The 17,264-nt window shown below is 39.7% G+C and overlaps 1 protein-coding gene across 3 annotated transcripts in view; it reads left to right on the top strand.

The window, feature by feature from the left end:
* LOC121951374 (rho GTPase-activating protein 29-like) overlaps nucleotides 1–17,264 on the top strand; it is a 45,193-nt gene that overhangs the window by 13,231 nt on the left and 14,698 nt on the right. The window contains exons 3-7 of one of the 3 annotated variants that reach the window (XM_042497674.2): nucleotides 7,292–7,435; nucleotides 14,370–14,466; nucleotides 15,114–15,186; nucleotides 15,425–15,485; nucleotides 16,101–16,250. In XM_042497674.2, the coding sequence (XP_042353608.2) occupies nucleotides 7,292–7,435; nucleotides 14,370–14,466; nucleotides 15,114–15,186; nucleotides 15,425–15,485; nucleotides 16,101–16,250 (525 nt within the window). Of the gene's footprint in view, nucleotides 1–7,291; nucleotides 7,436–12,396; nucleotides 12,711–12,818; nucleotides 13,211–14,369; nucleotides 14,467–15,113; nucleotides 15,187–15,424; nucleotides 15,486–16,100; nucleotides 16,251–17,264 lie in introns of those variants that run through there. The other 2 variants (XM_042497675.2, XM_088085792.1) reach the window with 2 other exon arrangements.

Raw genomic sequence — 17,264 nt, 5'->3', positions numbered from 1 at the left:
CTGTAATGCTGCTGCTCCAATAAGAAGAAACATGTTTTTTTCATGTTAAACTTAACCTACTAAACAACTTTAAGTGGAATTTAAAGTTTTGTTGTTCATTTTTAATTAACTAGTTTTACTATAATGCTGTAATAAGCAGATTTTTATTTGTTGTGACTGGGAATGTTACTACTTTAAAGAAGAATTGTGATAATATTACTCATTTATTGTGTTCTGTTCTTTTATTACAATATTACAATACATTTGAGAGCAATTTCTGAAGACTTATTTAATTCTGTTTATTTGGTTATTTTATTGGAGAAACAAATGTTGCACTAAGTGGAACTGTGAGAAGAGCTGTATAAAAATATTTTTAGTGATAAATTTTTGTAAAAATAAAATTTCAGAAACCTTTGGAACTTTTTGGATGCAGACATTTCTCTTGTTTTGCACTGCAGAGCTATTAAACAATAGCTCATATACACTAGACTGATTTGAATAACCTTTAAGTACTTGAAGTGTGCATTGTGCAGCTGTATTATTCAGGTAAATCAAGTATGGATCAGGACTACGTCATTTGATACTTAATATCAAATGACTAGGATCAGATCAGGGGCAAAAATAGGGCTAAAGTCGAGAGAGACTGAGATCAAAACAAACTTGCTATATGAGGTAACATTATTTTTCTTTAGCCATCAAGCTATTATTATGTTTAATTATTATGTATTGGTAGGTGCGAGTCTGAAACTTACTAGAAGTGCTTGTTATTGTGACTTTATTTTCCTAAAGGGAGGGAGGTCTCGATCTTGTGGCAGATAAATGAAGCAGACTGAGCGTGAAGCGTGGCTGGGACACCAGCTCATCCCACCTCTGTAAAGAAAGACAAGGCGGCCTTGAGCAGCGTTGGCGTTGGCAGGGGGTCCTCCGTTAAACAATATGGCCCAGCTCTTTGCTTCAGTGCTGTTATCTCTACCAAAACAATGGCATGGCCCCCACAATTGGCTGCAAATTTCCAGTGCGCTTTCTGATGCCATTGTTGTGACAAAACCACTCACCGCTGATTTTTACCAGCTTTCTCTCAGCTATCTCACACTGCAGTGAGCACAGATCCTCTCACACAATTCAAAGGGCAACAATGGTGGTGATCAGTATGAGCTGTCACACAAAATTTGACCTTGTTTTGATAACTTTATTCCCATTTCTGATTGTTAAATACAATTCTTTTGTTTGGATTTTTTAATCTGGGTTTTTAGGATGAAGAATTTACAATGATCTAAGGAGCGTAATTGCACACAGACTGTGGAGGTTAAGCCATGTGCACCCTCCTACTTGACAAAAAGGTCGTCTACATTTTAACCCTTATGAAATTAGTTTCTTGTTACCTTTGTAAAAAAAATTAAAAAAAATAATTGAAACTTAAAAAATGGTCCTTGACAAAAGTATTTTCCTGTGTATAGACTAACAGCAGCAATCATAACTAGGAAAGATTTTAAATATATTTAGAGACTCTCTAAATGAATAGTTTTTGCAGGTCCATCATGAGTTCTTTTTTCCCTGAGCAGCAGTTTGAGGAGTTTGAGTCTCGGGGTGCATAATAGATCTACCTATCAGGTCAGAGCTGATCAGATCGATGCAGATGTTTTAATTGTTGCGGACCGCCACAAATAAATGAATGTGTGTGAAACCTTAAGGCCTGCATTTGGCCGGCTACTTAGGCCGGCATTCTGCCTCCCCTGTAGCTATCTAGGTGTTATTGCTTTCAAAATCCCCTTTGCTGCAGGAAACAAAAATGTCCACGCTAACAACCTGAACGCTGAAAATGGCACGTTTTGATGAAGATTTGGATCGTGCAATAAGGCATGCCTGCTTTGTTTTTTGAGTGAGTTGTTGTGAAAATGTACAACACATAAAAAACTACAACTTGTGAACATACTTCATAAAAGCAGACTCTGTATCGCAGGGCTCTCATGCCTGTTGATTTTTTACATTTCCAGTCACATTTGCCACATCTTTTTACCTTGGCAGCAGCATGCACTAGTGACACTGTGACATTGACTGTACCAGTGTACTGAACCGTTTCACCTCACAAGCTTCTGTAATATCTTTGTAAAATGCTCAGAGTTGAATCACACAGTGGACATACGTTGCTGTTCTTTTGGTGTTTCCTATTGCAGATAATTAACAATTTTAATGACAGTGCTGCTCACATCCGCACATGCAAATGCACCCCCATGACGCTATTTTACAAGGCCATGCATGCAGGGCTTAATGCAGCCCAAGACAATTGTGATTGGTTTAAAGAAATACAAACCAGCCAGATCATCTTTTTTTCCCCATAGCAGAATAATAATGTGTGCTTCGAGACCTTTCTCTATAATGACACAGTGCTGTGGAGATAGGTCTTGCTACATGAGACGGCTCTAAATTTAAAAAAAAAGGGAAATGTAACTTGTTGCAGGAAATATATACTGGATTTTGACAGCCTCTCTTACACAGTACTTCTAAGGTAATGTGCATGATGCTGCTGGAGTCGATGCATGATAGACAATGTTTTTTAACACCCAAAGTAGCTCTGCTTTCATTAGTGTGGACATGGTCTTTGTTCACTGAAGCTGGCTGTCAGTGTGTGTACCCCTAATTGAAATTGCTGGCTGCTATTTGTTTGTTTGTGCCACTCCATTACAGCGTTTTAACTCTGCACAGTGAAGCATTTTTGACAGCTGACAGCGGGTGACAGTAAACAAAGAATACAGCCAATACCAATCCATTAAAAAAAAAAAAAGCCTTGATTGGCTTCGGTTCCAACTCAGCAGATTGGCTCAGGACATCCTTCTGTCTATGTTTCCACAACATCACAGCTATTGTTATTTCCCCACAATTGTTTCCCCTTCGCTTCTCCGAGGGACAGATAAGTCTAATTAAATCTTTTCAGAGGACAGGGAAATGGGTGATTCTAACCAACATTACTGCTCGCAGCGTCCTTAGTTGTGATCCACTTCTGTCATGCAAAGTCAAAATCCTCAGGTGTGGACCTCATTAGGGCTGGCTCTCATATGCTAATGGTTCAACCACACACGTCTTTGATATAAATCTTCAAACACCACTAAGCTAACCAAAAACGACCCAATGACCACAAGAGAGAATGGGGGTTAAAAGGAAGGCGAGGGTGCTTAATGAAGGCCCATTGTCAGTGTCAGAAGGGAGGGATACCTCAAAGTGTGTGGCGTGGGGTCAGGGACCTCTCGCCCTGAGGCAGGCAGGCAGGTGAGTCCCCCCTGCTCTCCAGGAAGCTTTTTCTCTAATCCTATGGGGGTGGAGGCAAGGAGCAGGGCTTCTAATTAGCAAGATGGATGCCAGTGTTGCTCTTGTGTCCTTTAATTTGTGTACATTTGGAGAGTGTCTTCAGCCCTTTTTACACTAACATCGCGCCACAAAGTCCCTTCTTTATGCAGCCTTTGCATTTCAGCAGCATTTCAACACAGACCCAAACAACAGCAGCATCATTCTGCTGGTGTGATGTTTAGTGTGACGCATTTAGTGTGACATATACATGTTGGCAGCATTTTATAAACCTAAACATTTACCGTCCCTGTTATATGACAATTAATTTCGTCCTCTGCTCAGAGGGTAAGGAGCTGTTTTTAAGGGTACGCTGTTTTTCCCAATTTGTGGACATTTACTTGAAAGAAAGAAATCACCAGTGGGATGTTGTGACATATGACGTTTCAAGCAGTCAGACCCTTTACATGATCAGAATATGGAGACCATATTTTAGTGAGTTTATTTTAGGATCCATTCAAATTATGTCTTAATTTCTCAAGTTTAAGCAAGGACAACACCTCATATAACCACCTCTTTAAAGGGGGGTGTTTGTTACATTTCCAAATTACAGGCAATGTAAAAAGGGGCTTCAGAGAGCTGTTGGCAAGACCGCAAAGCTGATAAACACAGTTAGCGGCAAAGCCCCCCTTTAGACATTAAAATGCGTTTTGGGTGATTGGATTGCAATGGGATAGTGCCTGACCACATGAAAGTACAGGTGTAAATGTGCCCTTGTGATCCATTTAAAAATCTTCTCGTCTAGTGTCTACAGTAATTTCTTTCTCCTGTCATTCCTGTGAAATAGAGTCACAGATGGGCTTATGTCTCAGTTGCTGATTATCGCTCCTCTACCATGTTTTACACCATTCAGTTGAATTAGTGTTTGTATGTGTCTCTGAATAAGAGAGGAGTCAAATGGGTAACACTCAAACACACTCACACACAGGCTCTCATTTTCACGCCCTCTGTAATTCCTTTTAATGTTCCAATAAATTCAGTCTCTCATCTCATGCCACTGCCTGATGGGGTGGCCTTGATGAAAAACAGATGACTTTTCTGTTTCCAGACGGCGTCCCTGCTTCTTCTAAAGCAGCGAGTTAGACATGAACTCACCTATTGTCTGGCGCGAACTTGCAGAAGCTCTGCTGATAAGCCTGCATCAGAACGGGAGACAGACTGACTATCTCTGGACAAGATTCATTATGTGTCAAGTCTTACTGCCTTTCTTTTTGGCTTTCATTTAACCCAGAAACAGATATTAGCACAAGTCAAGAGCCTCATGCACGTAGATTTTTTTTGTCGGGAAAGTGAATCTCTGATTGCCACACTGGCAGGTAAATATTTTTACCAAGATAGTTTTAAAAAAAACTGCTAAATGTACAGCAATTTTTGTTATTTATGGGCTTTTTCTGCTATCTAGCTTGACACACAAGTCCCTTTTACACTGCCTGTTAAAGGCGGGAATATCATACCATCATGCCGCTTCACTGCTCTGTATTTAAAGGTATGGTCGTAGAATCAGGGGACAGACTTGTCTCGCTTTCAAGCCACCTCTAGAGGTACAAACAAAACATTTAAATGGTGTCTGTATAAAAAGGGACAGCCAGCAGGATGGGTGTGACGTTTTAGTGATGTGGGAGATTTAAAAAGCAGATAATAGCAGTTAGTGGCTAACTCAAAGAAGAACACTGTCTGTAAATTGGGAAAACAATAAAGTCCAGTCCAAGTTGTTCTTTTATTCTGCAGACACATATATGATCTGTCACACTAGAGGCAGGTGCTGTTGTGTTAACCGTCACTCCTGTTGAGCCTCTTTTGCTTCCGTGTTGCTGTCATGCTGTCTAAAATCACACATTGGAGCGGTACGGTGCAGCTGTTATTTGGCTCTTTTGTAAAAATGCTAAGGAGGCATAAAGATGGGACTTTTTAGCCGCCCTGTAGAGCGATTTCTGTGTAAATAGGGCTTAACACTCTAAGTCTAAAAAAATGAGCTCGGCTGGTAATTTTTTTATATTCATATTATTGGCTGATGGGTTAAAAAGTTATTTTTTGATAAAGCTTTATTGTCTGAAAAACACAATGTAACACTGATTTTAAAAGTGCTCACAATCAGATAAATGATGCAGATAAATGATGTACAACCCTTCACCGTTTTGCGTGGTCCTACAGGAAAAGCATAACTTTCATAGCAGAGTAACTGATGGAGTGTGATATGGTTTGTAAAATAAAGGGATGGATGTGATTTAAAGGCATTTCATACATTTTGTTCCTCCTCAAGTGTCATCTTCTAAAACCTCACTGGTAATGGAAAGATCTCCCTCAACTTTATTATTTTTTTTTTTTGCTGCTCACACTGTCTTCAGATTGCTGCGTGTAAAGGTTACTAACTACCATGTTCACCACTGCACTCACCTCTAAAATGTAATTTCTTCACCCTTATTTAATGTGTGTGTTCTTTTATTAGATTGCATTTAACAAATTGTATCATACATAAACTCTGCACTACAGTTGTGTTTATTCGTTGCTTAAGCAGGAAAAATAAAAAACATAGCACTTAGCTGTCACTTTTAACTGACTGACTCAGATAAAATCTGTGTTTTTTATGTTAACTGGGGCGTTTCTTTAAAGTACAAGTGTGACTTTGTCTCACTTGTGACCGCAGAAGCACGAACAACGCGTCATCATTTCTGTATTCATCAGCTCTACCTGTGTGAGAGCGCTGTAACTGTGACTGACATACTGTGACCTGTTTACATAGACACATGCGTTTTCTGCTGTACATGGTGTAACTCTGCCTGGAGGAAGCAGAAAAGAGGTTGCATCACAGTAGTTTTATGCCGCAACAACTGAGTTAGTCACTGCCTCTCAACCAAAACTGTCTTCCACTTTTTATCTGGAGGCACAGAAACATAATAGAACATGTACTGTGTTAGCTGCCCTGAAGGAATCATCTGGATCAGACAAAGACGACAGTTTCATAGTTTCAGAATGACAAAATATTTTTCATATAACGTTTGTGGCTTTGACAAAAAGAATGCCAAGAACTTCTTTGATCTGTGACTCAAAATGTAGTGTGATGGTGGTGACTTTGACTAATAGATGAAAATGCGTGATTGCAAACTGTGCATGGCACTTGGGTTTCCGGATTAAATGAATCTTTTTGTCAGGATCTTGATGCTTACATGACCTAAAGGGTTGTGTGAGGTGCTTTTTCTTAGTAAATGTATTACAAACAGTAGAAGTCAGTACACCCTCATTTTGGAGAAACAGTTTGAAGTCTGACACAGAAACCATGTAATGTACCGCTGTCGATGGGGTCAGCGATAAAACAGAATTCAGCCACCTAAAAAAAGTCCTACATAACAAATCAATATCAGTTTAAGTGTACGCTGTATTGAACATATTTTCACCACTTTACCTTTCCATCAGACAGCCCATCCTGACAGGGAAGCCATTAACAGCTTCAGTTCCCCTCGGCTCTTCTTAAAGCCACCAGAGTCCATTGACAAAAACAGTATTTTTAGTTTGCTGAACACTGCAGGTCTTACACTGCTTTGATCAGTTTGTTAGTTCGTGTTGGCTGTGTGACTTTAGTGAATCTGAACAACCTTTTTTTTTAACACCGAAGTCACACAGGAGTCTGGCTTTGAAAACAGCAATGTGGCGGCTTCATTTTTCACTTTGTAATCACTGTGTGACATTAAGCAGTAAAAATACTCTTAATATAGCATACACTTAAACTGATATTAAGTTTTTTAGGTGGAACTTTTTCATGTGGCTAAAATACATTTTGTTGCTGACTCCTCTACAGCAGTAGAGTGCTTAGCTTCCATGTTGGACTCCTGCCTGTCTCCCCAAACCGTGGGCGTGCCGATTGATCTCCTGTATGTGATATACTGTGTATGGATAAGTACCCCATACAACCCCACTTTAAAAAAATATGAACTATCCCTTTAACCTGGCTGACCTACTTGTGCACTCTCTCTTCCAGAGAATCCCGAAAGTCTTCAGAAGGTGGTGCAGGAACGTTTGGCAGAGCTTCTCCGCGTCCTCAAGGCCGTCATCGGCAAACATCAGACCCTCAACTCTGTAGACATCCTGGGAGCGGCTGGCACCGTCATTGCCAAGGTCAAAGGTCAGTAATTACTCACAAGCATGCATGGACGCACACAGACATACAGGTAAAAACACACAGGCGCCCACATGATGCTCAAATATCTTGGCATGAAATCTCACTGTTCAGGCTAAGGGTCTACGTCAGTCTTCCAGACTAGTGTGGGAAACACCCTGCAGTCATATTTTATTGCTTTGTTCTTGGTTAGAGTTGGCGAGGAGATTTGTTTCTAAAAGGTCACAATATGAGAAGTTATTACTCCTACAGCAACAGATCTATGTCCCGTCTCCTGAATGAATACAAATAAAAGGAATCTCAACTCACGAGTTCAGTCTGCTAGAAACGTGATCCGCTGCAATGGTATTTCTTCACTCCTCTCGCACACAAGAATCTCTACAGAGGAGACTTCACGGCTGTAATTTGCATTCCATATTTCAGCGACCGCGGAGGCCCCTTGGCAGGCTGCTTGTCGGTCAAGCACATCCACGTGTCTTCATTCTTTTCCTGGTTTTTGTGAGGTGTGTGTTTGTCTTACAGCTCACCTGCCTTATCTCAATATCTGAGTTGTGACCTACTCTTAAAGAATGCAGAAGATGGTATGTCTGCATCTGTAGTCCATTGACTAGTGCTTTGACAATGTTTAGAATGCAAAAAGGAAACAAAAGACATCCGCTGTTAGATCGGCGATAGGAATTATTGGTATTGTCGAGACTAACTTTAGTAGAGTTGCTCCAGGGATGACACTTTTCTGTACGCTGACCTGGAAGTTAGTGTCACCGTGGTTCCCTCGTCAAAAAGCTGATGGGTTTTTTTTAAAATTGGATTTTGAATTACTGCAGAAAACAAATTCAGTGGCAAACAAACATTTTTGTTTTGTTTAGCAAGATAATCCTCACAAATGAGCACCACGTTTGAGTTTTTGAGTCCTAAATGCAATCGCCAGAGGTGAAAAGCTAACATTGGCTATAACAAACTACATCACAGTCGCATCATTTAACATCCCTTCCACAATGAGGCTGCAGAGCTGTGTTCGATTTGATGACGCTCTGTCATCTCATTCAGCCATTCGTTAGCAACTGCCTTTTACATGAAAGCTTCAAAATCCATGTGTGGGGTATTAACTAAGGTGTTTAACATCAACAATCAAAATGTGAAAGTCTCTTCAGCTTGTGTAAATCACAGACCTTATTTCAGGCATCATGACACCCAGCAAAGTCTAACTCACAATTTTTCCACCAGTTCTCTCATTTTTTAAAGCTGTAAAACACAGGAGTTTTCCTAAAATTCCTACATTTCTGAGGCACTAAAAAAATTCCCTCTGATAATCCCAATAGTGACGCACCAATCCAGTATGAGGCTGTTTAGGCAGAGGTGTAGTGCTTTGTTTAATTACTGTGCTCCTTAAGGCACATGCACGTGTGCACGTGTTAGAAGATTATGTAAACACTGTTCCTACAGTGGCAAGTAGAGTCGGGCGATGTGGTCCTAAAATATTATCAGGATATTTTTGTGGTAACAATATTCTTCAGGATAGGGCAAAATACTGAATATTTTATTCTGAATTTCATACAGTTGCAACAAAATAAGTGTTATAGTTTAATAAATCAGCATAAATGTAATACATCGCCATCAAATATTCAGTTTGTACATTTATAAATACTGAATCCCAAAAAATATATACCCTTTAATCTATATTTAGCTAAATATATATAAAATAAATTAACAGGTGATTTTTTTTTATCTTTTGGAAGAATCCAAAAAGGAAACGTTTTTTTTTTTTCTTCCACGCTCTGCTCTTTCAGCTGTAACGTGTGTCACTCAGCACCAAACATCAGACACACACGTACACACAGACAACTGTAATTATTCTGACAGGTTGTGAAGTATATGTAGTTTATGTGTAGCATCGCGTAGGCTCACTTTATGGCAAAGACGGCCTGATGACACCAATTCCTGCATGCACACGCTGAGAGAGGAGGGAGAGAGAAATGCTGTGCTGCTGACAGAGGAGTCGATGAATGACTTAACTCTGAGCAACAAGATGCTAAAAGGGTCTAAAATGCTGAAGTATTGATTTTTCTTATCATGTTAAAATTTACACTGGTATTATTGTGCACAGTCTGATATGACACACCCTCAGTCACAAGTTTACAAACATTAGTCAGCTGTAACCATAAAATGAAAAGATCTTTCGCTGCAGTTTACTTTTAGTTTCAGTTTACTAGTGAACAGTTAGCAGCTATAAAGTGATAAAAAAAATACTTAATTCACTGTGATGCTGAAAGGCTACATGCCTGCTTCCGGCATCTATTAAGGTGGAATGATTTATGTTACTCAATAGAGGAGTCGCCGTCATTAATCAGTCAACACACCTTAAATGTCAATATGACAACTTTAGCCATTCAGTTTGTTTTTATTGGCTTTCTTGCATGATATACGTTTCAGTGATGATCAAGATTTTCAGCAATTTCAATTAGAATATGGGAACTGCAAATTGTTTTGGGGGGGGGGCAGAAGAAGTAATCTGGTTGGATTTTGGCTATTAGATAGGATCAAATCCTGAAAATAGGCCGAAAAAAAATCTGAAATCGGATTAGATCATGTAATCCCGTCCTGATTTTGATCTGGATCAAACTTTCAGTTTGTGAAGTCCAAAACGTTTTTAGCAGGATCAGGGTGCCTTTGATCCAAAAGAAATTCAGTGTTGTCCTGATCCCAGTAAAAACTGGCTGAGGCTTACAGACATTTGAGAACAAGAGAGCGCTCAGATATCCTGAGTAGAGGTATTTAATCTTGATTGAAAGAGAAAAATTTGGATTGGTGCATCTCTAAATACAAAAATACTTAATGAATGAGTGAATGAAGAATAAAAGCCAAGTCCAATGAACAAAAACAAAAAGGGAAAAAAAGGCCTACACGAAACCTATACATCACTCTCAGTTACAAATACTCAAGCCACTTAAACGTAAATATAACATGTTCGAAAAGGAGTAGAAAGAAGTACACGCTTATTCATTCCTGCCACCGTATATACATTCGCATTCTTCATAAACGACTTATCAAGGCTTTACCAAAATTTTTGAGTATGGCGAGTTTATCACTTTCAGGAACGAGTACTTCCCGAGATATTTATTAAATTCCTTTGCTAAAATCTCACCGAAAATGTGCATCAATACACTAACAGCCAAGAACGATGATGCACCTGCACAGAACGGTAGTGCAGCGTGCCAGTTTTCCTATTTATTAAGGAAAGCCCTGTCATTAAGTCCTGCAGAAAACACAGTAACTTGGAAATTTGCCGTCCACAAGGGGGTGCCTTACATCATCACACGTCCTGGATGGACAGTCCCCTAATGGCCAGTAGGTAACACAATATTGACACAGTCAGCAAGCCAGAGGAGGGCTGAAAAGGAGAGGCTGAGAGAAGAATGAATCAGGGAGACATCAGAGATGTAGACTCAAAGGTTTGGATGATAACAGGCCTCGTGCGTCTCTTGTGTCTTCAGAGTGTGTCGTCTCCTCACTCATGTTGCCCTTTGATCCTCGTGACACCTGGGGCATTTGGACAGCTGCCAGAATTTACTGGAAAGAAATCCTCCCTCCCTCCCTCTCCAAACACATGGTTGCCTAACCAGTTTCAAATGCCATTTACATGTAGATGTTATCCACTCAGACTCTTCCCCTGCTGTTGTTATTCACCTGAAACTGCACATTTTAATTACCCAGAAAATGTTAAAAACACGATCAGCTCCACTCAGCTGAATGATGCGAAGAGTTTGATGTTCAGACAGAGAGGGCTATTGTTGTATTGCCCATGCTCCTTCTCTGTTTGTGTGTCATCGAAGATATGATCTTCTCACAGACTCTGGTTCAAGTCAGACCCAGACGGGATTTCTTTCCCTGATCACATTTTGAGAGTGTTGATTTTCCCCTCCTCCAAGTGAAAAACTGCAGGGCACTGAAATAAAAGTGTCAACTTCCTCAACTTATTGAAATTCTTTCCCTGCGCTCTGCCCCCCTTTGTCTGGGGAAAATGCTTGAAGCTGACAGAGTGTGTTTGTTTACTGCAATTAATCTTGTATGTCAAAATCATTTTTCAGTCCCTGTTCAGATAAACCTATTGTAGATTTATTTAACCTAGGAAAAGCACACAATGGTCACTCTTTTCTGCATTTTTTTTCAGTTTACTAATCACTTTAACCAATTCACTAATACATTTATTATATTTAACCTTCTGAGACTTGAGCAAAAAATGTCTTGATTTCCAAAAAAAAGGGAAGAAGGCAAAGAGCAACTGAAAAAGAAATGACCGAAAAATTAGCAAGAAATTATTTAAAACAAAACAAACAAAAAACATTATAAAGACTGAAACAAAAAACCCCAAACAAGACAAACTAGACTTGAAAAAATTCCATAAAAATATAAGAATTCTGTAACATAATTTTAAATATGTTATTATGATGATTATAACATAGATTTTTATCCTCCACCCTTTTTCTGAGACATTTTTCCCTAGCTTAAAAAATATTCAAATCTACTAATTACTTTACATTTGTGGAACATTTCTCACAAAGTTGCTTAATGCCTTTTCTTGATGTTATTTTAAAGAAATCACACCAATGTTCAAAGGTTTTAAATAAATTGCGAAAGGATTCTTAGAGCAGCACAAGTAAAGTGATGTCCAGGTCTCAAAGGGTTCATTATTTTTTGAATGGCCTATCACACCTGATAAATCATGTGATATTAAGCCACAATCATCAGAACATCATGACATGCTTTTAACTCACTATAGACATTTTTCAGGGGTTAACTGTCCCATTTACGGCTCAACCGTGAGAAACAATGGCGCCTGTACTTGAATTATGCAGTTTCCATATTTCAATCGTGACAAGGGGGGCTGAGCTCTGGAATCATTGTTATGAGACCCACAGGATGTCCTGAGGAAGAAGTCAGCGCAGAGTTGTACGCTAGCATTCAGGACCAGGGAGGTGCACGGCAGAGAGGCTTGCACCTCGCCTTCTCCCCTCTCTCTTCTGGTGTCCTCAAGAATCTCTCCTGGACCGTAGGGTTCCCTCCCCATCCCAGGATGCCATGACCCTTCTACGCTTTGTCGTAGGTTGGAAATTTACAATTACCCAGCCACCACTGACATGGATCGAATTTGCTCTTATGAAGAAAAAATGGAAGCACAAAAGCTAGAAAGCAGACTGGAAACTGGAACTGATTAGAGCTGTGTTTTTGGTTTTTTTTTGGGTGCCAGTTACTGAACCACAATGTTAGGTGACAGAGAGAAAAGGTAAGTGTTGTCAAAAATATGTGTAGTGTTACATGTCACAGAACTCAAGCTGTGTGAGTGTTTCCTGTTGTGGGCAGACAGGAAGTACTCGGCTTAGTCGGATTTCACTGCGTCTTCGGTTCCTTCGATTGCTCTCTGCAAATGTCCTCTTGCTGAGTAAACTTCTCTCTGACAAGGAAAGCTCTGTGCACACATTCTTGAAGATTTGCGAAGCTTCGATGGCCCTACAGTTCAAAAACAGGTGGACGTCTTGCCGTCAGAAGATCCCAAAATAAAGAGTGTATACAATGGATTGTCTCTTCTGTGCATGATCGACATGGAAGATGGCCTGTGGGATTATAATACACTGGAACAAAGGAGGGAAAATTTGGGATTTTTTCTGAATATTTCTTGAATATCCATCCTTGAAGATCCTCAAAAGCTGTGTCAAAGAAGACATTTCTGAGTTGGTGGGAAGACATTGACTGTCATCATTGCCTAAGACTGCTTCTGCTCTAACGGTTGTGGATTTTAAGCTGTTTTCATAGTGTTGTCTTTAAGACTCTTGACCTTGTGTAACTACTCAGAGGGCTTAACTTTTTGTCTGTCATTGAGGGGAATGTCAACACTTACTTGAAACAACTTTAGCCCTTGAAGAGGTGATTAACAGCTCCCCCACAAAAGCCAAACAGTTAACTATGGCCTCTTATTAGTTTTGACTGCAGAAAGTAAACAAAATGAAAGAAAGTCTTTGTCAACTGAAATTCTACCAACTCTTCAACCAATTGATTAGTCAGTGGGGAAAAAGCAATCTTCTGATATCTAGATTAACTAAAATGCCACATTGCACTGAGTGTAATCGACCCAAGGCGTTTTTTTCAGAGCTCAGCATCAACACTATCCCAGGGCAAGTTAACTCTGTTTAGGCAAGTGGAATACCTCGAGTAAAAAATACATGTCTTCTCCAATGTTATGTTATCTGAAAATAAACTGTGCACCGTAATGCTTTTTCACCTAAGCTGTATCCATAAGTCTCTCACCAGTTTTCAAGCGTTGAACAGGACCGATGAGAAAAATCATAGACTTAGTAAAATAATACAAATCTTAGACTTGTGACTCCAGAAAACACAAAAGCTGTAATAATAGACATAGTGAAATAATAATAATCTTAGACCTAGTATAATAAATCTGTTGTGATTATTAGCAGATTGCCTATTTGAAATAAGAGTTGAAAAATGTTAAACTTTGGGTAAAATGCCACAATTGTCACTTTACACCAGCGGTCCAATCACAGTGGAGAAGGGGCAGGACAAACTCAGCTAAGACCAACCATCACAGAGGACAAATATAATAGCTGAACAACAACAACTGCCATTTTCAACTGGGAAAAGAAACACACGCGGTCTTGTCCTACCAATGAAAATTTGGTCTGACAAGAGTATGACTAAACGATCAACCAGTCGACCAGAATTTTACAGCCCTACTGCATTTAATACATTGTTGTTGGTTTTGATCTACAGTGCATGTGTTTATTATATCGGTGGATAAGGCCTCATCGCCCAGCCACACACAGGCCCAGCTGTGTTAATACACTTGTTGAATCATTGTGTTTGCATAAGCTGGTTTGTAATACCATTCAATTTTGGCTGAAGTTCTTGTGTATTTTATCACTCTCTGCAGGCATTAACTTCAAGGAAGTGACTCCAGAAAACACAAAAGCTATATTTGGCGAGATACACACATCCATTGACACTTTGGCATTCACATTCGGCAATGTGTGAGTACAATGCTTGTATGCTTTTCAACACCACTAGGGTTTTCTTGTGTAAGAAAAGCAGGGCTGACTTTAGTCAGTCTTTAATCTTAAATCTGTCATAAATCTTTCTGTCCTTGGTGTATTTGTTTTGAATTGTAGATCTGCTGTTTTCCAGTCAGAGTAAACAATAGTGTTCTTCACACTTGCATTTTTTTTAAACCCCTTGGTTACTGAATAGATTGCAGTTTGGTCTAGAGATGTGGCGAATTATCTGACTAGTCACTGCTACCGTTGCTAGTTGACACTAGAAACGCTAGTCGGTCAAATATAATGTTTAGATTATTCTATTTTATACGATTGTGATTATCCAATAAAATGCTGTTGTTGTAATCAGGGACATTTTTCAAAGGTTTATTTTCCTAAAGGATATTGTCTTCAATAATTGCTATTCATCAACTTTCATTTAGTGAGTTGCTTTGTAGGATATCGTGCAATGTTTATGATGCACGGTGCACAACTGCACACATTTCTGCATTTGAAATATGCAAATCTTGTCAGACAATGTGAGTTTAAATCTGTTAAAAAGTCAATTTGTTGTAAGGACCATCCCTAATTTACCACACCGAGCTGCATTTCTGACATACATCTATAATACATCTACCCCTCAGAGTTTCTGACTTCCTTATGGGAGATGTGGACAGCGGCTCAGGGTTGGGGATCCCCCAGACCAGGAGAAGCAGGGTGAGACATTATCTTTCTTTTTCCAGCTTTCAGGCCTTGCTATTTTTTGTTTTCAAACATGACAGTTTTCCAAAGGGTGCAGTTAAAGCAGCAATTTTACAACGCCTCCATTTAAAAACCTCAAAAGACTTTCTTTCTGTTCTTAATTGGGGTGTTGAAAACCCAGTTGCTTCTGATGTCTAACTTTGATTGTATGTCTGCGATTCACTCCTTATAATCGGAAGTGTCTTTTTCACAGTCTTTTGACAATCTCTGTGTGGATCCTGAGGGGTATGTTTCGGAGAAAAATGACCTTGTGGGTAAGTGTTTTTCAGATTCTGTCATTTACTTCTGAGCAAAAATCTGGAATAAATTAAACCTGAAATGCTTTAGCTATTAATGGTTGCATAACAAAGCATTTAATGATTGCTTTGTAGCCCAGGGCAGTCTGGAGTGTCAGCTAGTGAGTTAACAGAGTGATTTAAGCTCTGGTATCTTGAATGCCTGAGGTAGACCCGCCCGAAGCCTCTGCTTCCACCCCTGTTATTTCTGTTGCTTTTTTCATACTAGCTGCTCGTTTTCCCCTCTCCGTCCACATTTCTGACATTCCTTGCCTGTTTAGGAGTAGTTCCGTGTGGGATGGGAAACACATGGGGTTTGTGTTAAATCAGATGGCGGGTGACTGGGAGAGGTGCATCACAGTGTAACCAGTAAAAAGAAAATAACGCTATTTGAAAAGATGCCCAGCACTTTCATATCCTCCTACACTGTCCACTTTAACCTGAATGTTTTTTTTTTTCTTTTACCTCCCACACACGTCTGTTGGGATAGTAGAGCTGAGACACATCAATCCAACACTCTGCAATTTTCTTGATGCCATGTGTTTCGGTTCACTTTGTTTTGATATGTGTGTCTCCTCTCTGTTGACTCTACAGGCCCAGAGGTGCTGCTGTCACGGGAGGAAGAAGTTGACTTGACTTTGCAGAAGAATGACAGCGGGGTGGAGTCCGCTCTGCTCTACGCCAAGGCCTGGTCCAAGTATATCAAAGATCTCCTGGCCTGGATGGAGAAACGGCTGGCTATGGGTACGACTTTTTGACTACCGATTGTACATTAGATTGCAAAACAGGACTACTGCACCAAGAGTTTATACAGAATGGAAGTGATGATTGATAAATTTGTTGGTAAAAATTCACCCCATTTTGTGCTTCAGTGCAGTGGAAACAAGTCTTACAGTTATCTGTAAATTGCATGTGACCCACCACTGAAGTAACATTTTGAAAATAGACCCCTGAGCCATTTTAAGCCTTTTGACTGTTAATTAAGGTTAGAGTTCAGAAGTGTTTGAGAGCACTTTACAGCCATTTAGTTGTGGCAATTTGGTTTTCCAGAAGGTACGTAACTGAGTCAGGCGGGAATAAGGGCTTCACTCCTTTATACCCACATGTAAACTCCAAATATAGAGGGTTTGTTCCAACACATCTACACATTTAGCTGCTATGTTCAGTAATATTAATTTCAATTATAGATATGCTATGGCTCTACTATATATGCATTTTCACAACTACATAGAGTTTAGCCCCTGATCAAGGTGGGAATGTTCTGCCTTATTTTGACTCACCATTTTGTATAAAAGTTACAAATATGGAAATGGGGTGGACATAGTTGTTGCACTGTTAAGCCGCAGTAGAGGCAGTAACAACGCTGAAACCATGTCTGTGTAAAAGGGACAGCCGACTCGGCGGGAGTACATGCACACACACGCACACACACTAAAGACAAGGTGGTTTTCATGACAGATTTGGCCAAAAGTTAAGCAACATTTTCGAAATGTCAATAAAACACAATTGCAAGATAATATTGATTTTATATTTTGGAGCTGGACTGTCTCGAAGTGCAGCACGTACTCTGGGCACAGATGGAGCGTCAGAACATATGACAGAGTGAAAGCTGAACTTAGCAGTTCATTGCGCTGGGTCGAAAAGTTTGCTTTCACTTACCTCAGCAGCAGCTACTCCTCTCATCCATCGATCTGATCAGCTCTGACTGGATTGATAATTCAATTATCCAGCTCACGCTCAAATTTAAATTAAGAGTGG

The sequence above is a fragment of the Plectropomus leopardus genome, chromosome 12, assembly GCF_026936395.1.
Source record: "Plectropomus leopardus strain MGB_pleo_1.0 chromosome 12, ASM2693639v1, whole genome shotgun sequence".
NCBI classification, from domain to species: domain Eukaryota; kingdom Metazoa; phylum Chordata; class Actinopteri; order Perciformes; family Serranidae; genus Plectropomus; species Plectropomus leopardus.
The sequence above is the reverse complement of the archived record's forward strand: the minus strand, read 5'-3'. Positions and strand labels throughout refer to the sequence as shown.